General features: G+C 52.7%; 1 protein-coding gene across 3 annotated transcripts; it reads right to left on the bottom strand.

The window, feature by feature from the left end:
• Nucleotides 1-53: 53 nt before the first annotated feature.
• Nucleotides 54-26936, bottom strand: CAPN1 (calpain 1). Of its 3 annotated transcripts, XM_034644935.1 has the most exons (23): nucleotides 26548-26674; nucleotides 26124-26202; nucleotides 25624-25891; nucleotides 25396-25465; nucleotides 25005-25123; nucleotides 23409-23542; nucleotides 23153-23321; nucleotides 22190-22273; nucleotides 21768-21853; nucleotides 21381-21455; nucleotides 21086-21246; nucleotides 7031-7209; nucleotides 6268-6279; nucleotides 5337-5548; nucleotides 5201-5240; nucleotides 4601-4666; nucleotides 4455-4512; nucleotides 3625-3689; nucleotides 2972-3040; nucleotides 2723-2801; nucleotides 1576-1692; nucleotides 1177-1235; nucleotides 54-803 (listed from the first exon to the last, which is right to left on the bottom strand). In XM_034644935.1, the coding sequence occupies exons 3-23, from the start codon at nucleotides 25888-25890 to the stop codon at nucleotides 777-779; spliced, it is 2148 nt and encodes a 715-aa protein (XP_034500826.1). In that variant the 5' UTR covers nucleotide 25891; nucleotides 26124-26202; nucleotides 26548-26674; the 3' UTR covers nucleotides 54-776. The 3 variants fall into 3 exon arrangements, with proteins under 3 accessions (XP_034500826.1, XP_034500825.1, XP_002916692.1); XM_034644934.1 differs by lacking the exons at nucleotides 26124-26202; nucleotides 26548-26674 and adding an exon at nucleotides 26711-26936; XM_002916646.4 differs by lacking the exon at nucleotides 26124-26202 and having other exon boundaries at nucleotides 26548-26704.
• Nucleotides 26937-26997: the final 61 nt, after the last annotated feature.

The following is a 26997-nucleotide window of genomic DNA, read 5'->3' as shown; positions in this document are numbered from 1 at the left end:
GCTGATGCCTTCCGGGCAGCGGCTTTGGGCAGAAATACACTCCGGAGACAATATGGGACCTTTTCCTTTATTGTTTGGGGTTTCTCGGCATGGAAACGTGAGACCCCACCCCACCCCACACCCAGGTACCTCTGGCACCCGTTACTGGTACACCAGTCCCTGAAGAGTCCCCTTTAAAATCACCAATATAAAAAAGGAGGGAGCACGGGAGGGAGCACCTGACGACCCCTCAGTCCAGGCGACTCCTGATTGGCAGGTGGGGCAGGGCTGGGGGGGGGCCGGCCACGGAGGCGAGGGGCTCCGGCGTCTGCACAGGAGGGAACGGGCATTCCCCTGCACATCTGGATCGTAGACTGTGCAGAGCTAGTGGTTCTGTTTTAGAGTCTGCAGGTGAGGCCAGGCGGGGAGGCTAGGTGGGTGGCCTCTGGAGCGAGGGGAGAGGACACATCGGGATGCGGGGAGGCCTGGGGCCATTGGCAACCCCTGGAGCCCCATCCTGAGGCGGGAACAAGCGAAAGCTGCCTTCCTCGTTTGGCGACGCGAGGGGTGGGGGCGTCCCCCCGAGCCCATCATGGCTGGCGAAGGCAGGGAAGGCCACACGGCTCTGCGCAAGGCAGAGGAACTGCGGCAGCAGGGAGGAGAGGGGACAGGAGGACAAGGCCGCCTCCTGCTCCGAGGAAGGCACTTGCAGCTCGTGTGGCCTGCGGTGGCGTGGCGGGAAGGCGTGGCTTGGCAGAGGAGGGAAGAGGAGCACAGCAAGGGGCCGAGCCCCTGCCTCATGCAAACATGGTCAGCTGTAACCACTGCAGAGGGGAGAGAGACGGGTCAGCCGGCAATGGGAGAAACGCAGAGTCCAGCCTCCCAGCCCAGAAGCCACCGTCGCTTCACCCACTGAGGGCAGGTGGCAGGGGACCCTCTGGGGGAAGGAGGGCACTTTCTTACCTCCTCTACCCTTGGGAGACCAGGGTGCTGGCTCCCACAGAGACTTCCGGAAGCCTGGCCCTCCCTTCCGGCTCCCTTCCCAGCACCCAGATGACCCCACCCCATCCTCCCAGGACTCAGGAGGCCCTCAGAACTTGGGGCTGGTTCTGAGGCCATAGGCTCCTGCCCCAGACAGGTGAGAAAGCTCCACCACCCCTAACACCCTCCCCTGCCACAGCCAAGCAGAGTTCCCACCTTAAACAAGTCAAAGGTCACGACGCCATCCAGATCTGTGTCCAGAGTTTTGAAAAACCCTACGTTCAAAAGAAAATGCTTTGGCACGGAGAACCCAGTGGGACCTTTATCCGGGGCCAGGACCCACCCTACCCCCTGCCCCTCCACCCACATCCCCAGAGCACCCCAAGCCCTCACCTGCCCCTGCCGGGAAACAGCCCTTCCTGCCATCTAAGCCCCCCCTGCTGCCAGGCCCCCGCTCCCCCAGCCTCCTGGCACTCAGCCTTCAGGGTCCCAAGGGCAGAGACCTTTGCCTCTCTGGCAGACGGCACGGCCCGCGTGTCCTGTCTCTCCCTGTCGTCCCCCCCCCCCCGCTGATGGGAGACAGAACCAGAGGCCGGAGCTGGACGGGGCACTCACGGAACATGGTCTCCAGCCGCACCAGGCAACACACGAAGTTGTCGAAGTCCACGGCCAGGTCCGGCTCCGAGTAGCGGGTGATGATGAGCTCATAGAGCTTCTTGTTGAGCTTGAAGCCTGGCCCAGGAGTGGGTAAGGCCCGGGGGTGGGTAAGGGCCGGGAGTGGGTAAGGCCCGGGAGTGGGTAAGGGCCGGGAGTGGGTAAGGCCCGGGAGTGGGTAAGGGCCGGGAGTGGGTAAGGCCCGGGAGTGGGTAAGGGCCGGGAGTGTGTAAGGCCCGGGAGTGGGTAAGGGCCGGGAGTGGGTAAGGGCCGGGAGTGTGTAAGGCCCGGGAGTGGGTAAGGCCCGGGAGTGGGTAAGGGCCAGGAGTGTGTAAGGCCCGGGAGTGGGTAAGGCCCGGGAGTGGGTAAGGGCTGGGAGTGGGTAAGGCCCGGGAGTGGGTAAGGGCCGGGAGTGGGTAAGGCCCGGGAGTGGGTAAGGCCCGGGAGTGGGTAAGGGCCGGGAGTGGGTAAGGGCCGGGAGTGGGTAAGGCCCGGGAGTGGGTAAGGCCCGGGAGTGGGTAAGGGCCGGGAGTGGGTAAGGCCCGGGAGTGGGTAAGGCCCGGGAGAGGGTAAGGGCCGGGAGTGGGTAAGGCCCGGGAGTGGGTAAGGGCCGGGAGGTGGGGCCTGGCCCGAGGGGACAGGGAGGGGGACTGGGGGGGAGGGGCTGCACACGCAAGTGCCGGGGCCCGACGGCCCCACGGAATCAGCTGGCCGGGGAGGGCCCAGGGATCCAGTTTTATTTGCATGGAACGCCCTGGCCTCATCCTGACATGCACCTCTCTCACTGGAGGCTCTGGAGCCCAGCCCCACTCCTCCCTGGCTCTGTGGCCGCAGGCCGGTTGCTTTCCCTCTCTGAGCCCTACTTTCCTCTGTGTCCAGCAGAGATCGTAAGAGACCCTCTCTCCAGGTTAGGCTGCAAGGAGGGCAAACGGCAATGCTGACAAAGCCCCAGCTCCGTCATCATGGGAAGAAGGCACAAGACGGCTGTTACTGCCACAACCCATCACCATCAGCACCCCAGGACAAGGCCCGGTGCGATGGGCTGCTGAGCTGGGTCCACGGCTGGGAATCGGCCTGGGGCCATCTGCCTCTGGCTCTCAGGCCTTACCTGCAGACTCGATGGCCATCCGCATCTCGTACGCACTCATGCTGCCCGACTTGTCCAAGTCGAACTTCCGGAAGATGGACTGGAGTGGGGAGCAGAGGGTGAGGGCCAGGCCGAGGGAGGCCCCCAGGCCTTCCGATCCACCCCAGGGTGGGGGCTTGCTGAGGGTGCAGGGCCTACCCCGCAGGGCTGGCTCCTGCTGGGACTGCGGCCGCAGCAGCGGCCCACCGACAGGGCCCGGGGACCACCTACCAGGTAATTCCGGATCCGGTTCCACAGGATGTTGAACTCCACCAGGCCCAGCTTCCCGTTGCCGTCCCGCTGGGGGGCTACTGTTAAGAGGCTTAAACCACGGATGCCTGCGGGGCTCAGTCAGTTAAGCATCTGCCTTCGGCCCAGGTCATGATCTTGCAGTCCTGGGATCGAGCCCCACATCGGGCTCCCTGCTCTGCGGGGAGTCTCCCTCTGCCCCTCCGTCCCGCTCGTGCACACGCGCTCTCGCTCTCTCCCTCTTCCCTCAAATAAAGAAATAAAATCTTTCTTTTTAAAAAAGAAGCTTAAACCAGGCACAGGGTGAGGAGCAACTGGGAAGAAGGGGAGACCAACCTCAAGATGAGGGGAGCGGGAGGGGCAGGAGCCCGCACAGCCAGGTGGGTTGGGCTTGGAGGGATGCAAAAAGCACCAGCCTTAAGGTCTCTCAAGGCGCTAGGCCCTGCTCTACCTCTCTCAACACAGAGCCCGGGCCTCAGTTTCCCCCTCCCAATCAACGGGAAGTTACCCAGGAAGAGAACTGGCCATCCACACTCGACAGAGCTTTGTCCCTTTCCCTGCACTGTTCCCAGGAGAGGTCACAGGGCGTCCGTCCCCCAAACCAAAGCAGCCTCAGGAAACAAAGCAAAGGATACGTCCATGAGATTCACCATGCTGCGGCACGACTCCAGGCTGAAGCCCTTGGTACGCAGATCCTTGTCTGCAAGAAAATCCGTTCCCACACCTCAACCAGCGAGCTTCCGGGGCAGGGCCCCGGGGGGGACGGGGACAGGGCAGCACCAGTCCATGGCGCCGGTGTGTAAAGTCTAGCAAAGTGGGTGTGTCAGATTATTTTTATCGTTAGCACAGTTTAAAGTATTTGAGCAATCAAGCTGGTGTCCCAGCAGCTGTGTCCCTGCCATGGAGGAGCCGCGAATGAAAGGAAGTCAGTGCCAAACAGAAGTGGGATAAACGCAGCAGAAACATGAGGCCAAGGCAGCCATGGCAGGACTGGGGTTTGCCGCAGACCCCAAAGAGGGGGGGCAAGAGCAGAGGGCTCTGGACTCAGGGAGCAGCGTGGAAGGAGGTCAGAGTTAGGGGCAAAGGGAAGGTCGGGGGGTGGCTGCCCTTGGCTGTGCACACTGGGGGGTGAAGCCAGCCTCGTTCTGCTCAGAGCCACCCGGCCCGGCCCTGGGGTGTATCTTCTGGAGGAAGGGGGCCTGCTCCTTCGTACTATGGTGCTTGTCAGCAGCTCGGCTTCTAACCACACCGGGTCCCAGCACTTGGGCATAGAGAACAGGGTCTGGCAAGATGGTGGAAGGAGTCTGGGAGGAAAAGGGGGGTGAGCAAGGCTCAGAAAGGCAGTGGGGGCTTCCCCTGCCCATGAAGACCAAGGGCTGCGGTTTGGCTCAATGTGGGAGCAGAAGCCTGGATTCTGGAGCTCGGAGGACGTGAGGACACGGGGGAGGGCTGCCAGAATGCTCACGTTTGCTGATGATCCTGTTCAGGATGGTCTGCAGCTCCTTGACGCTGATCTCCATGTCCTGGAGGGGGAGGGAAGATGGCACCCGCCCTGGGGAAAGGCCGTCCCCTGGTGCCCCAGAGCCCCTCGCTCCAGCACACCCAGCCTACCTCCCCGGCCAGCTGCCTGAAGAGGGCCTTGAAGTTCTCGTCGATCTCCTCTTCTGAGAGCACTTGCTGGACAGAGAGAAGGGGGACAGCAGGTCAGGGGTGCTCCAGCCCCGCCCCTGCATGGCAGTAGCTGGGACAAGGCTAGGACCACTCATCACCACGTGCCTGCCTCGTCAAGCCTCTGAGCCTCACTCTTCTCACCTGTAAAGTGGGAATCTAGACCCTACTGTCCTCCTGCCCAGGGCTCTGTGGCCTGAGGAGCTCTGTGATGGGGGTGGGGCCTTGGGCAAGTTCCTTAACCTCCCTGAACTTGAGTTTCTCACCGAAGGGAGAGATGGCGATGGCACCCTGACAGGGTTGTTACGAAGGTAACGGGGTGACCAAGTAAAGAGCTCAGCACAGACCCAGGAGAGACAAGGGCTCAGGGACCTCACGCCACGATTATCTCTAAGTCCTTTGCAAACTGTCAAGCGCTGGGCAGATGAGGGATTAGGATTCTTCTTATGGCTCCTCCCAGGAGCCAGGACACCCAGCTCCCCCATGATACACCCAGGGCGAGGCAGAGCAGGAAAGCACAGGGTGGGGGGGCAGGGCACGCACCTCATCGGGGAGATTGGCCTGGATCTGGTCATCCAGCTCCCTGCAGAGGTGGGGAGAGAGGGGGCTGGTCAGGAGGGTGTGCTGGGGGACCCGCGGCAGGTGGGGAGCGGGCCCTGGCAAGGGGCCTTCTACTCACTGGGTCCCGGCGCTCTTCTCGGAGAAGAAACGCAGCACGAAGTCCCCCTCCTTGTTGGGCTCGAAAGTGGAGGGCACCACCACGTACTCCCCGGGCGGCAAGCGGAAGCGCGTGCTGACCTCACGCAGGTTGATGAACTGCTCCGAGCGCGCCCGCGACGAGTTAGCCAGGAAGAAGTCCCGCTTCAGGTGCACGGCCGACTGGCCCACCAGCTGGTGGGCGACAAGGAGGGAGCGAGGGCTGCAGCTGGCCGCTCCGCAGCCCCCTCGGGAGCTGCCCAGCGACCCAGACCTCGGGCTCTGAGCCCTCGCCCGGGCGCTGGAGAGCTGCCCACGGCTCTCACCCGCAGGCCGCAGCACCCTGACAAATCATGCCATCTCAGTTTCCTCACGGGTCAGGTGAAGGCGACAACCCCGCCCACCGCACGGGGCGGAGACGAGGAGACACTATGGAGGTGGATGGAGATGCTAGGACGCCACTGAAATCATGCCGCCATCACCCAGCACAGGGTACTTTCCACGGGGCCCCGCATTTAAAGCTCACGACAGCCCTGTGAGGGGGCGCTCTTGTGCCCACTTAACAGACACTGCCACGGAGGCTTAGAGCTCAGGCAGCCTGCTCCAGGGTGCAGAATATGCAGCCAGCACTTACTCAGTGGAAACAGCAAGACAGGAAGAGCCTCAGGTTGGGGCGGGGCTCCAAGGGCCAGGGTTCAAATCCACCTCCCTCACTTACTATCTGCACCAGTCCCCTGGACAGCGGTGTCTGCCCCCTGCCCCAGGTGGGGGAGGAGAGCCATTAGTGGGCAGTACAACGAGGTGACTTCTTAATTCTACGTGCGGGCTTGCTGCCATCTCGCTCCCCTCTGGGCACCGTCAGGCCCTCTGTGTTCAGGGTATGTAAATCCAGGTGATTCCGGCATCACACCTACCTCCGGAGGGACCTGCCGGAGAGATGGAGGAGTTAGAGATGTGTGCTTGGCCCAGAGGTAGGGCGTGCAGCGTGCGCTGGGCAGAGGCCCTGTGTTCTTAAGAACGATGGGATGAAGAGACCAGGAGGCAGGGCCCCAGGCCACTGGTGATCCAAACCTGTCTTCACACCAGAGAGGGACCTCAGGACCTCAGGAAAGGGGGCTCAGGGAGGGTCCTCCATCCTCAGAACACCCTAGGCCTTGGCTCTGAATCAGAGCACCCAGGACAGCCCCCAGAGTGGCCAACTGCAATGTCCCCAAGTCCAGGGACATCAGAGGTCTACACCAGTCTGTGGCCTGGAGCTCTGGGCCTGGGCCAAGACTGTGGCCATTCTTTGCACCCATCAGGAAGGTGCAGAAGTTTCTGTCTTAAACACGGGGTGAAGCAGGGCCCTCCTAGGCCAGCCTCTGCTTACATACATCTAAGACAGGGAGCTCACTCACTACTCCTCCAGGACAGCACACTTGCCTACCTCTTTCTGAAGCTGAGCCTAAGTCTGTCGCCTAGAAGCTACCTGCCAGTTGTCAACTAAGCCAGATCCCTCTACACAACAGCGGCCTCAGCAGGTGCCTCCAGGGAACAGTGTCCAGGGCCACATGCCTGAGGGCTATGGAGACAGTGTCCTCCGGCGCCCCCTGCTGGGAGCTCGCCTACAGTGCACCGGGAGGCCGGCTCTCCCCGCCCTTTCTGAGCCATCCCCTTTCTGAGCCATCCCCGGCTCACCTCGTAGACGGCGAAGCCAATGGTCTCCATGTCGCGGCCAAAGCGGCGCTCCCGGCGACGGTGCTTCTGCATGAGGGCTAGAACGAAGCTGCAGCCTGACTCGCGACCCCCGTAGTCGTCGTCCGCATCATCGGTCTCCTCCAGCCGGATCTTGAACTGGGGATTGACCCAGAAGGTGGCTGCAGGAGATGGATCGTGGGAAGGAATCAGAGCAGGAACAGGGCAGAGTGGTCCCTCCCCCGTCTCCAGGCTTCCCCTCCCCTCTGTGTCTGTTCATTCATCATCCCACAAACATTGCTAAGTGTCCATCGTGTGCCATGTGACAGACGTGCAGTGGGGACACACGGTCCCGTAGACTCATGAGCTCACCTTCCAGGAGGGGAGGAGAAGTATAAGCAAGTCAGTGTAATTAACAGAACAGTTACAAAGAATAAGCAAGCTGGAGCTGGTCAGGGTGGGCGTCTTTGAGGAAGTGACATTTGAGAGAGATCGGAAGGAGAAGCCCTGCCCTGCGAAGACCCCGGGCAGCAGGAGAGAGAACCAAAAGCCCCATACACGAGGGGAGAGCCAGGGTCTAATGCAGCATCTGGCTCCAGCGAGCACGAGCACCGGGGATCCAGAAAAATGGCAAAGGGGCGGGAGCAGGGTGGGTGACCAGGAGTGTGGTTTGAATCACAGAGCAAAAGGACCTCCCCACCCCCAACAGGCTTGCACCAGGAGGGGCACGAATGGATTCGGATTTGCTAAGGCAGCTAGAACTGCTGAGTGGACAATGACTTAGGAAAGAAAAAGAGAAAGCAGGGTCTGATAGGAGGCCTCAGAGCTGCCAAGGAGACAAAGACATTTCTGGCAGTCCGGTGATTCAGCTGCGCCCACAACCCCTAAAACAACGAGGTACTGGATACAAAACACAAAAGTGCTTTCTGGAGACACGAATAAGCCAGAGCACTCCCTTCCCCCCACACAAGGTGACATTAACCCAAATGACAGATACTGTCAAGTATTAGCCAGGATGTGGAGACATCAGAACCTCGTATACTGCTGGTGGGAATGTAAAATGGTGCAGCCACTTTGGAAAAAGTCTGGCAGTTCCCCAAATGGTTAAACACAGAATTACCATATGGCCCTGCAATTCCACTCGTGGGTATATACCCAGGATAAGCAAAAACATACGTCCACACAAAAACTTGTATGTAAATATTCTTAGTAGCATTATTTACAATACCCAAATGGTAGAAATAACCCAACTGTCCATCAAACAAGGGATGGATAAAAAAAAAAAAAAAAAAGTGGTGTAACCAGACAATGGAGTATTATTCAGCAACAAAAAGGAACGGAGTACTGATACATACTCTAACGTGGGTAAGTGTACACACAGGTAAACCCATGGAGACAGATAGCAGGTTGGTAGTTAAGTGGGAATGAGGAGAAAGAGGGGCTCAGGAGTGACAGCTATAAGGTGTACGGTTTCTTTTGGGGGTAATAAAAATGTTCTAAAATTGATGTGGTGAGAGATGCACAATGTATGAAAAGCCACACTGAATTTTGTACTTTAAGTAGGTGAATTGTATTGTATGTGAATTACATCTCAATAAGGCCTTTTTTGAAAAATGGACACTAGGAGGGGGACCTGGGTGGCTCAGAAGGTTCGGTGTCTGACTTCAGCTCGGGTCATGGTCTTGGGGTCCTGGGATCAAGCCCCAGGTCGGGCTCCCCACTCAGCAGGGAGTCTGCTTGTCTTTCTCCCTCTGCCCCTCTCCCTGCTCATGCTTTCTCTCAAATAAAATCTTAAAAAAAAAAAAAAAAAAGACACTAGGAGCCATGCCAAAGGACTTCTGTTGACTCCCAGAGACCCTGAGCTCTGTGTAAGGGGACAGGAGATAAAGTCTAATAGGAGATCCTTATGATAAAGCTGGGACCTCGATGAGGAATGCCAACGGCGTTAAGTGTGAAAGGAAAATAAACCCCATTGGGAAGAAGGGAAACAAATCTTCCAGAGAATTTATAGCCATGAGCCTTCACATGAGCTTCCAGTTTCAACTCATGCTGCCTGTGACGTCAAGAAAACCTTAAGGAGAGAAATGACTTTTGAAACAGTCCTGGGTTGGCAGCATCCCAGGTGACTGACAGAAACACTGGAGGAAACGAACTTCACCCCAGGACTCAAAGAACTCCCATCGATGAACTTATAGGCCAAATGGGTCAACAAATCTCACAAGGAAAGAAGGTATGATGAGTGAAAACCAGCAGCCACAATCGACAAAAACCAACCTACCAACGCTTCAGATACTGAAAAAAATCAGATACAGAATATAACAGACTAGACTTATTCTATTTAAAGAAATAAATGAAAAGCTTGAAAATATGAGGAAGAATGAAAAGGTTAGAAAAAGAGCCATTAGAACTTCAAGACATACATTTTTTAATGAAATTAAGTACCTGTTAGAAGGATTAACCAATAGATTTGATGCAGCAAGAAAGACCATTAGTGAACTGAGACTGGATCTGAAGGAACGATCCAGAATGCAACTCAGGGAAATGAGATGGAAAACTGAAGTGATGTTAAGAGACAGAGAGGACTGAGTGAGGAGTTCCAGCTTACTTTAGATTGGAATCCTAAAAGGAGAAAATGAAGAGTGTAAGGAGCTGCTATCCAAAAGATCATGACTGAAAATTTTCTAGAGTCGTTGCAAATCCATAAATTTCAGATCGAGAAAGCCCAATGAATTCAAAGCAGAATGAAAAGAAATCCACACCCCAATATAGCATGGTGAAATGACAGAGTATCAAAGATAAACAATCTTAAAACAGAAAAGACAAAGCATCGCAGGAGTGAGAGAGAGTCCGGACTCAGAGCAACAACAGAAGCAGAATAAAGAGCTGAAAGCAATACAATCCAGAATTGTGTATCCAGAGAACTGTCAAGAATGAGTACCCTATAAAGGCATTTTACAGAGATACTGAGAAAATTTATAGAACGAGAAGAAGGAGGAGGAGGAGGTGAAGGAAAAGAAGAAATATCAAAGTGTATATTTCAGGGAGGTGGAAAATGATCTCAGATGAACGTTGTGAAAATGGTGAGCAAAAATACTGTTATGTGGACAATCCAATGAATATAGGCTATATCAAACAATAATGATGATGATGATATTTAACTCACAGCAGGAAGAAAAGTGCTTAGGATTAAAAAAACAGCATATTAAACAAAGGGAGGGGGTCATCCAAGTTAAGCAGTCTAAGGTCTTTACATTGTTTAGGAGGAGGGTAAAGATACAGATCAACTAATTTTAGAATGTATTAATTAAAGCACTTGTATCTTCTAAACTCATAGATCGAAAAGCTAGTAGAGAAAAAGGTTTAAGAACTCAATCCAAAATAAGGCATAACAGGAGGGACAAACAGAAAATGTGCAGTGAAGTCTGCTGAAATAAATACAAAGTTATTAGTAATCACTGTGAATGTAAGTGGATTAAACTTTCTAATCAAAGGGCAAAATTTTTCAAATGGCTTATTAAAAAGCCAGCTACAGGCTGTTCACAAGAGATAACAACTAAAACACTGACGTATAGAAAGATTAGACACCAAAGAGTATAATGAAACATAACCACTAAATTACTAACCAAAAGAAACCTGGAATTCCTATAGTGACATCGACTGACATAGACTCAAAAGTAGGAGAATTATTACCGAAGAAGGTAGCCATTAAATAACAACAGAACAGGTTCAATTCACTAGCAACTTGTAACAATTCTAAGCTTGATATACCTAATATCATAATGCAAAATACGCAAAGAAAAATAATTGATAGATATAAAAGGAGAAACTGGCAACACCATCAAGAGGGTGTGAGATTTTATCCTCCCTCTTCCAGTAATTGACAAATTAAGCAGACAAAATATTAAGTTTGATACGGTGGACAATTACAAAATGTTCCCTTTAACACTCAGAATTGTGTAATGGGCAAGAGAACAAACTGCAGGAGTAAAATCCTGAGTTCAAATCCCAGCTCCGCCACTTATTAGATTAGTGGTTCACCTTCCTTAACTGTAAAACAGGTATAATAATAGTACCTATCTCATAGGGTCAGTGTGAGTTAAGCAAGTTATTATATTTAAACTATTTAGAGAAATGATTGGCATATAATACACAATAGGTAAGTGTTGACCAGTCTTTTCAAGAATGGGGGGAAACTGAAGAAAACTCACCACATGCTGGGCCACAGAACCAGCTTATGGTTATCTCAAAGCTATGATTTCATATAGATTGTGTTTTCTGACTACAAGGAAATTAAGTTAGAAATCAACAAAACAATAATTACCAGGTTATAACTGGGAGGTTTGGTTACTGACCCAATCTCTTAGTTGTTATAGGTATATTCAGATTTTCTATTTTTCTTAAGTCAATCTTGGTAGCTTGTTTTTTTGTAGGAATTTGTCCATTTCATCTAGGTTAGCTAATTTGTTGGCACACAACTATTCACAGTATTTCCTCATAACCCAACTGTTTCTTTTGGGTTGGTAGTGATGTTCTCTCTTTAATTCCTGATGTTAGTAATCGGAGTCTTCTGTCTTTTTTCTTGTTTAGTTTGGCAAAGATTTGCCAATTTTGCTGAGCTTTTTAAAGGACTTACTGTTGGTCTCACTGATTTTTCTCTATTCTTTCTCTATTCTCTATTTCATTTCTTTGGACTTTCATCTTTATTATTTCCTTTCCTCTGCTTACTCTGGGTTCAGTTTGCACTTTTACTAGATTCTTTTTTTTTTTTTTAAGATTTTATTTAATTATTTGACAGACACAGCAAGAGAGGGAACACAAGCTGGGGGGCGGCTAGAGAGGGAGAAGCAGGCTCCCTACCCAGCAGGGACCCTGACACAGGGCTCATTTCCAGGACGCTGGGATCATGACCTGAGCCAAAAGCAAACGCTTAACAACTGAGCCACCCAGGTGCCCCTACTTTTACTATATTCTTTTGTTTTTTTTTTAAGATTTTATTTATTGGGGTGCCTGGGTGGTGCAGTCGTTGAGCGTCTGCCTTCGGCTCAGGGCATGATCCCAGCATTCTGGGATTGAGCCCCACGTCGGGCTCCTCTACTGGGAGCCTGCTTCTTCCTCTCTCACTCCCCTGCTGTGTTCCCTCTCTCACTGGCTGTCTCTCTGTCACATAAATAAATAAAATCTTTAAAAAAAAAAAAAAAAGAGGGAGAAGCAGGCTTCCTGCGGAGCAGGGAGCCCGATGCGGGGCTCAATCCCAGGACTCTCGGATCATGACCTGAGCCGAAGGCAGATGCTTAATGGCTGAGCCACCCAGGCACCCCTACTTTTACTAGATTCTTAAGCTAGAAGATCAGGTTATTGATTTCAGATCTTTCTTTTCTAATATAGGCACGTAGTGTTTTAATTACTATTCTGCATGATTTCTCATTTACATTATCATTTCTTTTTGGTAAACTAACTCATTCTATGTGGCCAACATTACCTTGATACCAAAGCCAGATAAAGACTTCACAAGAAAATCACAGGACAACATCACTTATAAATGTAAAAATCCTCAACAAAATACCAGCAAATCAAATCCAAGAGTATTTTAAAAGGACACCATGAAAAAGGATTTATGTCAAGAATGAGGGATAGTTCAACATAAGAAAATCAATCAGTGTAATGTGCCACATTAATAGAACAAAGGGGAAAAAAACCTACGTGATCATCTTAATTGATGCAGAAAAGGCATTTCACAAAGTCCAACACACATTCATGATAAAAACATTCAGAAAATTAAGAATAAAAGGGAATGTCCTCAATATGACAAAGTATGTTTATGGAAAAGCCAGCTGATATCATACTTGGCAGTGAAAGGCTGAAACTTTCACCCTAAGATCAGGAACAAGACGCCTGCTTACACCATTGCTATATAACCACTGTATGGGAAGTTCTAGCTAGAGCAATTAGTCAAGGAAAAAAAAAAGGCATTCAAATTGGAAAGGAAGAAGAAAACTATTTCTATTTGCAAATAACATGATCCTGTATATAGAAAAACATAAAAAAAGTTACTAGAATAACAAATTCAGCAAAGCTGCAGGTTGCAAGCTCAAGACACAAAAATCAGATGTGTTTCCACATACCAGCAATGAACAACTGAAAAAAGAAATTAGGAAAACAATTCCTTTACAATAGTATCCAAAAGAATAAAATACCTAGGTATAAATTTAACAAAGGAGTTGAAAGACCTTAACACTGAAAACTGCAAAACACTGCTGAAAGAAATTAGACATGAAAAGATAAAGATATCCCATGTTCATGGATCAGAAAACTTAATATTATTATTTTTTAAAGATTTTATTTATTCGAGACAGAGTGATAGAGAAAGCAGGGCAGGAGGAGAGGCAGAGGGAGAGGGAGAAGTAGACTCCCCACTGAGCCAGAAGCCCGACTCAATCCCAGGACCCAGAGATCATGACCAGAGCTGAAGGCAGACACTTAACCATCTGAGCCACCCAGATGCCCCAAAAACTTTTTTTTTTTTAAAGATTTTATTTATTTGACAGAGATAGAGACAGCCAGTGAGAGAGGGAACACAAGCAGGGAGAGTGGGAGAGGAAGAAGCAGGATCCCAGCTGAGGAGCCCGATGCAGGGCTCCATCCCATGACTCTGGGGTCACACCCTGAGCCGAAGGCAGATGCTTAACGACTGAGCCACCCTGGCGCCCCTAGGTGCCCCAGAAACTTAATATTATTACAGTGTCAACACTGCCAGAGTGATCTACAGATTCAATGTGATCTTTATCAAAATTCCAACATCCTTTTTCACAGAGGTGGAAAAGCACATCCTCAGACTCATGTGGAATTATAAGGGGCCCAGAAGTCAAGATGATTATGAAAACAAACCCAGAAGTTCTAAGACTCGCACTTCCTGATTTCAAAACTTACTACAAAGCTACAGTAATTGCTACAGTAATTACAACAGTGTGGTACAGGCATAAGAATAGATATAGGGGGGGGGGCACGTGGGTGGCTCAGTCGGTTAAGTGTCCAACTCTTAATTTCACCTCAGATCATGATCTCGGTGTTGTGAGATTGAGCCCTGCCTTGGGCTCTGTGCTCAGCATGGTGTCTGCTTGGGACTCTCTCTCCCTCTCCCCCTCCTTCACACTGTCGAAGTAAATAAATAAAAAATCAAACAAATAAATAAACGAACAAACAAACAATGTCTTTTTAAAAAAAAAAAAAACTAAAAGAAAAGAACTGTGTCCAAAAATAAACCCATACATCGACGGCCAATTGATTTTTGACATGGGTCCCAAGACCAATGGGGAAAGAATAATTTTTTCAATAAATCATGCTGAAACAACTGATTTCCACATGGAAAAGAACGAAGATGGGCACCTACCTCACACCACATATGGTGCTATGGTGATCGGTATCTTTTCTGTTACTATTGTGCTTGTTTGGGGGCACCACAAATTGCACCCACGTAAGACAGCAAACTTACATAAATGCTGCGGGTGTTCTGACTGTTCCACCCGCCGGCTGTCCCCCCATCTTTCTCCCTCTTCTGGGGCCTCCCTATTCCTGGAGACACAACGATACTGACATGAGACCAATGAATAACCCTACAATGGCCTCTGAGTGTTCAAATCAAAGTCCCATGTCTCTCACTTGAAATCCAAAGCTAGAATGATTAAGCTTAATGAGGAAGACGTGTCAAAAGCCAAGAGGGGCAGAAGGCTCAGGCCTCCTGCATCAAACAGCCAGGGTGTGAACGCAAAGGAAAATTTCTTGAAGGAGACTGAAAGTGCTATTCCAGGGGCGCCTGGCTGGCTCAGTCGGTTAAGCATCTGCCTTCAGCTCAGGTCATGATCCTGGGGTCCTGGGATTGAGCCCTACATCGGGCCCCCACTCAGCAAGGAGTCTGCCCCTTCCCTGCTCATGCACGCATGCCCGCACTCTCAAATAAAATCTTCAAAAAAAAAAAGAAAAAGTGCTCTTCCAGTGAACACACAGGACAAGAAAGTCAAATAGCCTTATCGCTGATAAGAAGTTTTAGTGGTCTGGACAGGAGATCAAACCAGCCCCAACATTCCCTAAGCAAAGACCTAATCCAGACCAAGGCCCTAATTCTCTCCAATTCCATGAAGGCTGAGTGAGGTGAGGAAGCTGCAGAAGGAAAGTGTGAAGGCAGCGGAGGTTGGTTCATGACTTTTAAGGCAAGACCAGCTGCGTAACAGGAAGGTGCCAGGGCAAGCAGCAAGTGCTGGTGTAGGAGCTGCAGCAAGCTTCCACAAGTTCGAGCTGAGATCATTAATGCAGGCGGCTACACTCAACAACAGATTTTCAATGCAGACAAAGCAGCCTTCTATCAGAAGATGCCATCTAGGACTTTCATAGCTAGAGAGGAGAAGTCAGTGCCTGGTCTCAAGGCTGCAAAGGAGAGGCTGACTCCCTTGTTAGGGACTAGTGCAGCTGGTAACAGCTGAAGGCAGTGCTCGTTTACTATTCCCAAACTCCTAGGGCTCTGTAGAATTATGCCAAATCCACTCTGCCTGTGCTCTCCACAGTTTTTAATTTTTTCACATAATCTCTACACCCAACCTGGGGCTCAAACTCACGGCCCCAAGATTAAGAGTTGCACACTCCTCCAACCTAACCAGACAGGCGCCCCTGCCTGTGCTCTTTAAATAACAAAGCCTGTGTGACAGCACATTTACAACATGGTTTACTGAACATTTCGTTCAGACCTACTGCTCAGAAGATCCCTTGCAAAATACGACTGCCTTTGACAATGCACCTGGTCACCCAGGAACTCTGATGCAGACAGACATACAATGACATTAATGTTGTCTTCATGCCTGCTAACACGGCATCCATTCTGCAGCCCCTGGATCAAGGAGTAACTTCAACTTTCAAGTCTTCCTACTTACGAAATACATTTCGTAAGGAAGATAGCGATTCCTCTGACGGATCATGGCAAAGTTAAGTGAAAACCTTCCAGAGGGGAATCTGGGTGACTCAGTCAGTTAAGCCTCTGCCTTCGGCCCAGGTCATGATCCCGAGGTCCTGGGATCGAGCCCCGTGTCGGGCTCCCTGTTCAGCAGGGAGTCTGCCTCATCTCTCCCTCTGCCCCCCTCCCCACTCATGTGCTGTCTCTCAAATAAATAAATAAAAACTTTTAATTAAAAAAAAAAGGAAAAAGAAAAGAAAACCTTCTAGAAAGGATTCACCACTCTAGCTGCCATTCAGGACACTTGATTTTTAGGGGAAGAGGTCAAAATATCAATATTAACAGGAGTTTGGAAGAAATTGACTGCAACCCTCATGGATGACTTTGGGGGCTCAAGACTTCAGTGGGGGAAACTGCCGCAGATGTGGTAGGAACAGTAAGAGAACCAGAATCCCAAGTGGACCATACAGACGAGACTGCGTTGCTTCGGCCTCATGATAAAACTCTCATGGATGAGGAGCTGCTTAGAAAGTGGTTTCTTGAGATGGAATCTACTGCTGGTGAAGATGTGGAGACTGCTGGAGTGACAACAGAGGATTTACAATACTACGGAAGCTTCGCTGATAAAACAGCAGCAGGGTTTGGGAGGACTGACTCCAAGTTTCGTGCAAGTCCTACAGAGGGTGAAATGTTATCAAACAGCATTGCGGGGGCGCCTACGTGGCTTTCATCATCGGGCTCCCTGCTCAGCGGGAAGTCTGCTTCTTCCTCTCCCACTCCCCCTCCTTGTGTTCCCTCTCTCGCTATCTCTCTGTCAAATAAATAAATAAAATCTTCAAAAAAACAAAAAACAAAAAACAAAAACAAAAACAAACCCAGCATCGCGTGCTGCAGAGAAAGAGGTTCATGAAGAGGAGAGGCACACTGCATTGTCATCTCATTTTCAGAAACCACCCCAGCCACCCCAGCCTTCAGCAACCTCCACCCTGATCCGTCAGCAGGCATCAACATCAAGGTGAGACCCTTCACCAGTAAAAAGATTACAACTTGCCGAAAGCTGAGACGGCTGTTAGTATTTTTAGCAATGAAATATTTTTAAATTAAGGTATGTACGTTTTTTAGACATAATGCTATAGCACACTTACTAAAATACAATACAGTCAACATAACTTCATATGCACTGGGAGACCACAATCTTCATCTGACTTGCTTTATTGCAGTATCTGCTTTACTGTGGTGGTCTGGGAATGAGCCCACAGTATCTATCTCCAAGGTACGCCTCTATAAAAATTAACTCAAAATGGACCAATGGCCTAAAAAAAAAAGAGCTAACGCTGTAACCCTCTCAGAAGAAAACACAAGGATAAACCATCATGGTCTTGGATTTGACAATGGATTCTTAGATATGACACCAAAAGCATGAGCAACAATAGAAAAAATGAAAAATCGGGCATCATCACAATGAAAAACTTCCGTGCCTCAAAGGACACTATCGAGAAAATGAAGACAAGCCACAGAATGGGAGAAATTATATGCAAATCCTCAATCTCATAAAATCATATCCAGAATGTATAAAGAACACCTATGACCCAACAATAAAAAGACAACCCGATCTAGAAATGGGCAAACTCGGGGTGCCTGGGTGACTCAGTCGGTTAAGCGTCTGCCTTTGGTTCAGGTCATGATCCCAGAGTCCTGGGATCAAGCACCACATGGGAAAATCTCTGCTCAGCAGGGAGCCTGCTTCTCCCTCTCCCTCTGCCTGCCGCTCCCCCTGCTTCTGCTCCCTCTCTCTCTCCCTGTCAAATAAATAAATAAAATCTTAAATTAAATTAAAATGGTCAAACTATTTGAATAGAAACTGAAAAATATATATATAAATGGCCAATGAATACATGAAAATACACTCTTATCAATATCATTCGTCATTAGGGAAATGCAAATTGTCAATGAGATGCCATTTTATACCCACCAGGACAGCGATCATAAAAAACAGGGGCAACAACAAGTGTTGACAAGCATGTGGAGAAACTGGAACTCGGACACCACTGGTGGGAACGTACCATGGTGCTGTCACTCAGAGTTAAACATGGAGCTACCATGCAACCCACCAATTTCGCTCCTACTAAGAGACCCAAGAGAACATCCCCTCACACAAATACAGGTATTTGAATGTTCACAGCGGTATTACTCGTAATAGCCAAAAACTAGGAACAATTGAAAAGTCCATCAACTGATGAATGAATAAGCAAAATGTGTATTATCCACACCGTGGAGTATTATTCAGCTGTAAAAATGGAATCAAGCACTGACACATGTTACAACATGGACAGACTTTGAAAACGTTACAATAAAGGGAAAGCAGTCACGCACCAAAGGCCATGTATTATATGATCCCATCTGCGGTAATGCCCAGAAGAGGCACATCTACAGAGACAAAATGTAGATTAGCAGTTGCCAGGGGCTTAGGGGGACAGAGGGAGAGAGGGGTATGAGGTTTCTTTGGGGAGCAGTGAAAAGGCTCTGGCGTGAGACAGTGGTGGTCACTGCCCAACATTACGGGTATACTAAAAACCACTAACGGTACACATTAAGTAAGTTTACAGTGTGTGAATTTTATCACAAGTTTTCAAAACATTATATATCAAAATTATGTCACTCACAGCTGCACTTGGAGGGAAATGTATCACCTTAGGTGTTTACACAAAAAGAACAGCCCAGGGGCGCCTGGGTGGCTCAGTGAGTTAGGTGTCTGCCTTTGTTCGGCTCAGGTCATGATTCCAGGGTCCTGGGATGAGCCCCGCATCGGGCTCCCTGCTCAGCGGGGAGTCTCCTCCTCCCTCTCCTCCCAGCTTGTGCTCTCTCTAGCTCTCTCTGTCACTATCTCTGCTTCTCTCAAATAAATAAAATCTTCTAAAAACATTAATTGTAGTTTAAAAGGTTTGCAGGGGGGGCGGGGTAGCTCTGTGTTGGTTAAGTGTCTGACTCTGAGATCAGCTGAGGTCACGACCTCAAGCTTATGAGATCGAGCCCTACCTCCAGATCCACTCCACACCCAGGTGGAGCCTGCTTAAGGTTCTCTCTCTTCCCCTGCGCCTGTCCCTGCCTCCCACTCTACCCTCTCACCCCACACTCGCTCACTCTCTCTCAAAAAAAAAGTTTGCTGGATACAAAATAAATTTAAAAGGTCAACTGCCATGTTACTGTATCAGCAACTATTATTTGGAAGATATAATTTTAAAAGAGGTATCGCTTATAATAGCAACAAAATGATGGAGCATCTAGAAATTCATATCAAAGATGTGTAAGTCCTTTAGATGAAAACTTATAAAATTTTACTGAAAGACACTAAGAAGACCAAAATAGATAGATATACCACATTCTTAGATAATAACACTCAAAACCGTAAAGACATCAGTTCTCCCCAAATCAATCTACAGTTTCAGTGCAATCCCAAATTAAAGTCTCAAAATGATTCCTTGTAAGACTTAGTAGCTGATTCTAAAATTCATACAGGAAAACAAAGGGCAAGAATAGCTAAGAGACTCTTGAAGGCATTCACCCTGCCCACAAAGCAGGACTTCTTATAAATCTCTAGCAAGGAAATCAACGTGCTATCAGCAGAGGGAAAGCCCGAGGGATGGAATGGTGAGCCCAGGACACCCACACATACATGGGTCTACAGGACAGAACTGTCACTCAAGGCAGCGAGGAAAGGACGGATTTCTCAACAAATGATACAGGGAACAGTTGTTATCTATGTTGAGGAAAAACTGAAACTGGATCCCCACAAGGGAGAAGAATGCTTCAAAACAGGGCGGTGAGCCATGTTGGGAATACGGAGGACACAGAACATGAGAACAAGCAGTGGGGGGTCTGGCAAAGCCAGAGATGTGGGTGGCCCTTAAAAGAGCAGTAACGGTCACAGGTTAAGGATGGAAGCTGGACCGCAGGGGTTAAAAAAATGAACTAGAAGCGGGAAAGGAAGCAGGGAGTGTGGCAAGCTGAAACATTTTGCTTTGAAGGGGAGCAGAGCAATGGAAGGGGAAGTGGGGTCAAGAGAGAGTCGCTCTGCAACAGGGGATTCTCCATAATGGAGAACAGGAGCCAGAGGTGATGGATGATGGAGCCAAAGGCTTTCAGACACATGGGAGAACGGGGGCCAGAGTGGGGGGGAGGGGTGGGCTCCACGGGCGCGGACAGTTCTGTCATTGTCACCGTGGAGAAAGCAGAAATGACAGGCACAGGCCGAGACGGGTGGGGCAGATACAAGAGGCGCCCTGAGCGAAGACAGCTATCTCTCAAGGATCTGCAAGGCCCGGTCGACAGATGGGAGTAACCATGGAGGCAGGTTTGAGGGAGTGGGTACAGTCCTACTCGGCAGTGGAATTGCTGGGGACCACTCAATGTGGTCCCCTGGGGAGTGCGGCTGTGAAAATACAAGGGAAATGCTGCCCCCATTGCGTGATTTTCCCTCTAGCCCCACTCAGTGGTTCTGGAGCTGATGGAGAGGGTTCAGTTAGGATTCTGCGGGTGCCGGGGGCGGGGGAGGAGCAGCAGAGACAGACAGGAGCCAGAGTGTCTGCGGGGACACGATTACAATGATGACTCTAACTGGGGAGAAGAGAAGACACAATGAAACATGAAAGACAGAGCAACAGTGGGCTTAACAGACCAGATGGTTAGACAAGGCTGAGGGCTGCAGGATGAGGAAGCCCAAAGGGTCAAGGCAGAGGTCAGGCTGCAACGTCTGGCCGGGCACCGGTGGGCCTTCAGGGGGGCAGCTGAACTAAGGTGGAAGAAAAGGTCACTGTAGGTGAGGACAGGGATGAATCGAGAGCCCGGGCTGGGGCCCAAGTCACCCGCATGGATTCAGAAGTCCAGAGAAAGGTGACAGAGGCCCAGGCAGGAAGACAGCAGACCAGGAGAGAAGGTTCCAGAACAAGGAGTAGAGGATATTCAACCTTCTACTCCTCAAAGCAAATTCCAGAGGTCAGTACAACCATGAGAATAACCGAGGCTCAGGGAGGAAATGCACGGGGGGCGAGGCCCGCGAGCCAGGAGACAGCCGGGCCCAGACGTCACCCCTGGGTGCCCTGTGGGCCGCGAGGTCAGGTCACCTGGGTAGTTCCTGCAGCCGCCCGCGGTGCTCCCCCGCCGCCAGGTCCCCTCATAGAGTGTGGTGTTCCATTTGCGGATCGACCGGCTCTTGAGCGCATCGGGCGTCAGGTTGCAGATCTCCAGGCGGGTGAACTCACGCATGAAGTCTCGGAAGGACATCCTGGGGTCCCGGAACAGAGGTGAGCCACGGTCCCCAGCCAGGGCACAGAGGGAGGAGGCATGTGCGGGGTTCGTGGGGATCAGGAGCTGGGGCGCAAGCCCCGAGAGGGGCCAGACGGGGGAGGGGCTGCTCACCAGAACTCTCCATCCTCCATCTTGACCCGGAGCTGCTCCCGCTCGTAAGGGTCCACACTGTTCCACTCCGAGGAGCTGGGGGGAAAAGGGTGCTGCCAGGCGCTCGTGGGAACTCACCGGCCGCCCTCAGTCCCTGGGGCCTGTCCTCCCTTAGCCCAGGTCAGAAGGCCCCTGTATGCTCAAGCCCAAGGTCCCAGTTCCAGAGGTTGTCGTGTGAGGGCCAGCTCCGAGGATGCTCGGCCTGAGCTGTGTCGGGACAGTCCCCCAGAGACCCAGTAACATGGAGAAGGGCCCCCCTGCTCAGTCCTGAGCACGGCCCCGGCAGAGACGGCAGCTGCACTGACCAGCCTCCTGCAGCCTCTCCGGCCAGCGTCCATGGCCCCTCACCCGTCACTCCAGGCTCCCGTCCACTCCACCTCGCCCCAGGGATTCCGCATCCGGATCAGGCTCACCATCTGGCCCTGGTAGTTCACCTGTCCCCAGAGCTCCCGTGAGCACCTGCTTCTGGCACACACGTCATACACCCCTTCCTGCCCCCCTCCCTCAGGAGCCCCGCTCAGCTCCCGGCACCGCACCCGGGGAAGGACAGCCCTTCCTCCGGAGTTCGCCGTGGAGGGAGGCAGCCGTGCACACAGACCACAGACAATCAGGGCAGAGTAAGATCAACACCTCAGGATCAGTGGCCGTAAGACACATTAGTGACCAGCACAGGAGGTCAAAGGGCCAGCCCCTCCCACGGCCCTGCTCGCAGGCCAGACGGGCAAAGGCAGGAAGCACCCTACAGGGAAGGCCCCCATGGGGGCTGGTACCTGCTTGGCCCCTGTCACAGAGTAGGCATGGCCCTTCACCAGCTTCTTGAAGGTGACGGCCTCCATATCCAGAACGCTGGAGATCTGCACAGAGACACACGTGCCGCGGTGAGAGGCCAGGTTCCAGGGACCACAGGCATCCCCATCCCCAGTCAGGAGGTGAGCCCCCAGCATCACAGGTTCCAGACATTACCCATGCACTGACAACAGCTGCTGGGAGTGGCAGGTAGGGACCCTGACTCTGCCTAACGCCCCCACATACACTGCCCCTATAACAGGGGGGTCACTCCACCAACGGCACTACTGGTAAGGGGGCCTGGGCAGCCCACTGACACTGCTTTGGCCAGAGCTGGCCAGAACCCATGCAAACACACACGTGCACACACACAGCGGTACAGAGGTCCCCCAGAGCCCCAAGGCCCTCACGAGGAGGGATGCAGTGAGGCAGAGAAGGGGGTGAGGACAGGCTAGAGTCAGCCAGGACTGGGGAAGAAGGTGGAGGGTGGGGATGGGGTTAGAGCTGAAGATGCAGTGATGCAGGGGGAGGAGCCTGAGATCAAGGGTAAGTGGTGAGAACAGAAGAGCAGCAAATGGGGGGGTGAAGGAGGCTGGGCCGGCAGGAGCTGAGGCTAGGGAAGAGCTAACGTTGGAGGCTGGGGAGCTGGACAGGGGATAAGCACAGCAAATGCTGACAGGACCAGGCAGCAGAAGAGTGGGAAAACAAGCTGACGTCTGAGGTCTGGGGGACAGAAATGACACCAGCCACAGCCATGAAGGAGGCACATGGGACTGAAGTGATAGATAAGGCTGGGTGAGAGAATCCAGAGATGGGGTGAGGGGAAGGATGGGGTCTGGAGCGAAGCCTTCAGCCAGGATGAGGCTGGGCTGGGCTGGAAGAGGAAACGGCTAGAGAGGAGGCAGGTCACAGGTGGGGGCGGAACGGTCAGGGTTGGTTGCACTCACGTCAATGGAGCAGCCCAGGAGGGACCCCCGCTCCAGGGCCTTGAGGATGATTTGGTAGAGGTCGCTGGGTGCCTTGCGCAGCTCATACCACTCAGTGACCCCGCCTGTGAAGTCCTCGAAGCCCTCTGAAGTACTGCCCCCAGAGAGGGCCTCGTAGCTGCCATTCACCCTGCGGGCAGCCCCAGGTCAGCACTCCGGCAGCAAGCAAGACCCCAGACCCCAGGGCAGCCTGCAGTGGCCCGTGGCCCCTACTCACTTGGCATAGGCCTTCTCGAGCAGGGCACTCCAGAACTCATTGCCTTGGGCGGAGTGCACAAACACCAGCTTCCCGTCCTTGATGGGCAGCAGGTCATCCACGACCACGTCCACCCATTCCCCAAACTGCCACAGCTGGAGGGGACGAGAGCACAGTGAGCACCCGCTGTGGGATGTCCCGGCCGGAGCACAAGCCTCAGCTCTGCCATTTGCTAGATATCTGATCATGTACCCTAAATCCAGGAGCCTGACTGAGGTCTCCTCTCGGAGCCTGTTTTCCTAGCCATAAAAGGGAATAGCGGGGCCTTCCTCAAGGAAAAACCAACCATGATCACAAAGGTAAAGCTTTTAGGACAGCATTAATGATATTGTTGAAACAGACCAAGGTGCTTCCTCAGGCAGGGAGAGGTTGGAAAGCCCTGGGGGTTTGGTTCTCAAGGAACCAGCCCCCTACCTCTCCCCTCTGCATTCTAGCTTATTCTAGGTCAGAATGTGTGTCTGGAGGGTGTGTGTAGGGGGATACATATGTAAATAAAGTGTGGATCAAAAAGTGGCATCTAGACCACAAGATGGGCGTGGTTCCCGCATGGAGGGGGGGTTTGCTTCAGATATGGGGGGAGAGACAGGTTTCCCAGGGCCAGAGGCGTCAGGAGCCTGGGGCTAGAAGTGACCAGTGCTATCGCGGTGGGAAGGAGCGCAGAACAACGGGGCAAGGGGAGGAGGTGGGCCCAAGTAGTGAGGAGTGCGGTTAGGGTGCGTGGAACGGGCCAATCAGGAGGCCAGGGAGGAGTGGATTAGAGGATCGAGGGAAGGGGGCGGGGGAAGGGGCAGCGAGGCCACGCCTCTGCAAACTGGCGCTGGCAGGTGCCGCACTTGGCACCAGCAGTTTGCTCGGGCCACGGCAGGATGGAATAGGGAAGGTGATGGCAGGAGAGAGTACCCATGAGTCCCCGGGAAAGGGCTGGGGCCACTAGGGCCGGAGGGTCTCATCCAGGATTGCTGGGGGTGTGTCTCTCCCAACAGCAGCTCACTGAGAATTCCTTAGTGTGACTTGAGAAATGGGCCCTGAATGCAAAAAGGGAAGAGCAGGTTTAAACAGATTTAATCCTGTGTTTCTTTTCTGCAGGGCTCTGTTATAGGCTGGAGGCTGTCAAAGTGCAGGAGGAGCTGGGGGTGATTGTGGGGGGAGATTTGTGCCATGGGTGGGGATGGCTACCTGTGCTGGTCTGGTTTCCCCAGCGGAACACTATTTATTTTTCAGATGGGAAACTGAGACCCTGTGGAGGAAAAGGGTTTGTCCCACAGGAAATAATAGAGATCTTTCTATTCCTCCAAACACTTGGTCCCTGATACGCACAACCACACAGGAAAACTGCCAGTTGAAATACCTGCCCTGCCCAGCCTTTTCACACATGATAGATCTGAGATGGCATCAAGAGGTCAAATTCTTTCTCGAGGGAGGACGGATACCCGCAGGGTGTGCTCTTAAGCCACCCTAACTTCAGACTGTTGTGGGTCACTGGTCCTCACCTCCTCCAGTGCCTGCTACCCCTCATTCCCCCACACCCTGGTCCTAGGTGGATTCGGGGCTCCTCACCTGGAAATGGAAGATGCCGGCATAGCCATTCTGGAAGCTTTGGCCGTGTGGTACCACTCGATGCAGAAGCGTGTCATTGAGGGTGAGGGAGGCAATGGCAGCCAGGAGCCAACAGTCCCCTGGGATGGGAGGGACCCACATTAGGACTGCTCTGCAAATCTGCTCCCAGGGATGCACGAATGCCCACACCGGAGAGAACCTGGGATTCCCTGGGCGCCATGTCCCTCCACTAAGAGAAAAGACCTAGGAATCTAGGCAAACCAGCCCAGCAGTGATAGCCAGAGCCTGCCTGAGCTTGCAGGAGGGAGGGAGGGGTCAGGGCAGAGCCGGAAGGAACAGGCATGGGGAACTACTCTGGAAGAAACAGCCAGAACCGCGCCCCCAGGCCTACCCAGTGCTCCCTGGCAGATGTCTGTGCGGGTGGCTCCATCCACAATGAACTGGGGGTTTGAGAGCAGCTCCTGCAAGAGATGCAGAGTCCTGTCTCTAGGCCAGCCCTCCTAGAAACTGGAACCCAGCCACCCCAGGCCCCACTCCCCACCAGGGACCTGGAGTCCTGTTCCCACTCCTCACCCAGGATAGGGCTAAACTGAGTCCCACCTATGGGGGTCTCTCTCACCGTGGGACGTTTCCACTTGATGCCATAGGTTTTGGAGGAGTTGGGGCCCAGGTCCTTGTAGCCTAGGCTCTGGGGCACCGGGGGGAAAGCCTCATCACGGAAGAGGGCCCCACTCTGCAGGCAATGAGCCCGCAGCTGCTCATAGTCCTGGCCCATGTACTTGATGGCGTTTTCATGGCGGCCAAGGCCCAGCTCCTTGGCCCGCTGCTTCTGCACTTGTGCGGACACCCCCGTGCAGTACACGGGGGTGATGATCTCCTCAGCCATCCTGCAGGACAGACCAGCCTGCTTAGAACCCAGGCCTTCCCAGGGCTCGAACTGGGGCTCCTCCCTGCCGCTGACCACCCTTGCTTTCCAAACCTAGGGTTTCCCCACATCACTGCTCTCCTTACAGAACTCAGGACTCTCCGCCACCTCCCTATGCCCCCAGAAACCAGCAGGGGGGCTGCTCCACCCCTAGGTGTTTTGGCCACCTCCCCGCCCCTACACAAGGCTCCCACCTCTCCCTTCCCAGACTCCCATTGTCCTGGGCCTGCAGTCCTGTGCTCAGCCGGCCAGGCAGGTGGGGCAGGGCAGAGCCTGGAGATAACAACACAGTAACCCCTGAACAGACAAGCTCCTAGGCACCGGCCCCTTTCCCTGGCTCGGAGGCTGAGAACTCCAGGCAGCCAGGGCCCCCCTCCCCAGACTTCTGAGACGGGCTGGGTGATCCGGGGCTGCCCGGCCTCCGTCCCTTCCCCTCCGGCCTTGCCCCAGCCCAGCCCCTGGAGACAGTGGTGAGCGCAGGCTGGGCCGGCTGCCTGGGCTGCGCGGCTTCCCGAGCCCCCGCCCCTGTCCCAGGCACTCAGAAGGTCAGGGGCAGTCCCTCAGCCCGAGGGCAGTGGCCAGGGGTCGGGCCAGTGGCCCGGCCACCCAGCTCCTTACCTGGGGGAGCAGTGTTTGGGGGATCGCAGCAGTCCCTGCGGCTGCCTTCCCGGGTGGCGGCTCAGGGCAGGGCCCAACCAGGAAGAGCGCTCCTCTCCGCCCTCCTCCCGCGGCCCCTCCGCCCTCCTCTCCCCCTCCCTCCTCCTCCTCCTCGGGCTCCTACCCCGCTTCCTCTCCGCTCTCCCTTATCTCGTCTGCACCTTCTCCGACTATCTCCCTCCGGGTGTCTCCCCGCCCCTCCCTCCGCCGCCAACTCCGCGAAGGGACAAATTAGTGAAAGGGAGAGCTGTGCCCCGGGAGGGGCCGCTGCGGCCCAGACGGAAGGGCACCGCGGGGGAGGGGGAGGAGGAGCGCGGAGGAGGGCCGGGCCGGGGGTATTTTTAACCCGGGGCAGCTGCTCCAGTCGCAGGGCCGGGCCCCACCCCATGCGGCACCCCCGAAGGGCATTCC

The sequence above is a fragment of the Ailuropoda melanoleuca genome, chromosome 16 (genome assembly GCF_002007445.2).
Source record: "Ailuropoda melanoleuca isolate Jingjing chromosome 16, ASM200744v2, whole genome shotgun sequence".
NCBI classification, from domain to species: domain Eukaryota; kingdom Metazoa; phylum Chordata; class Mammalia; order Carnivora; family Ursidae; genus Ailuropoda; species Ailuropoda melanoleuca.
Note: the sequence above shows the minus strand (reverse complement) of the source record. Positions and strands in the feature narration are given on the sequence as shown.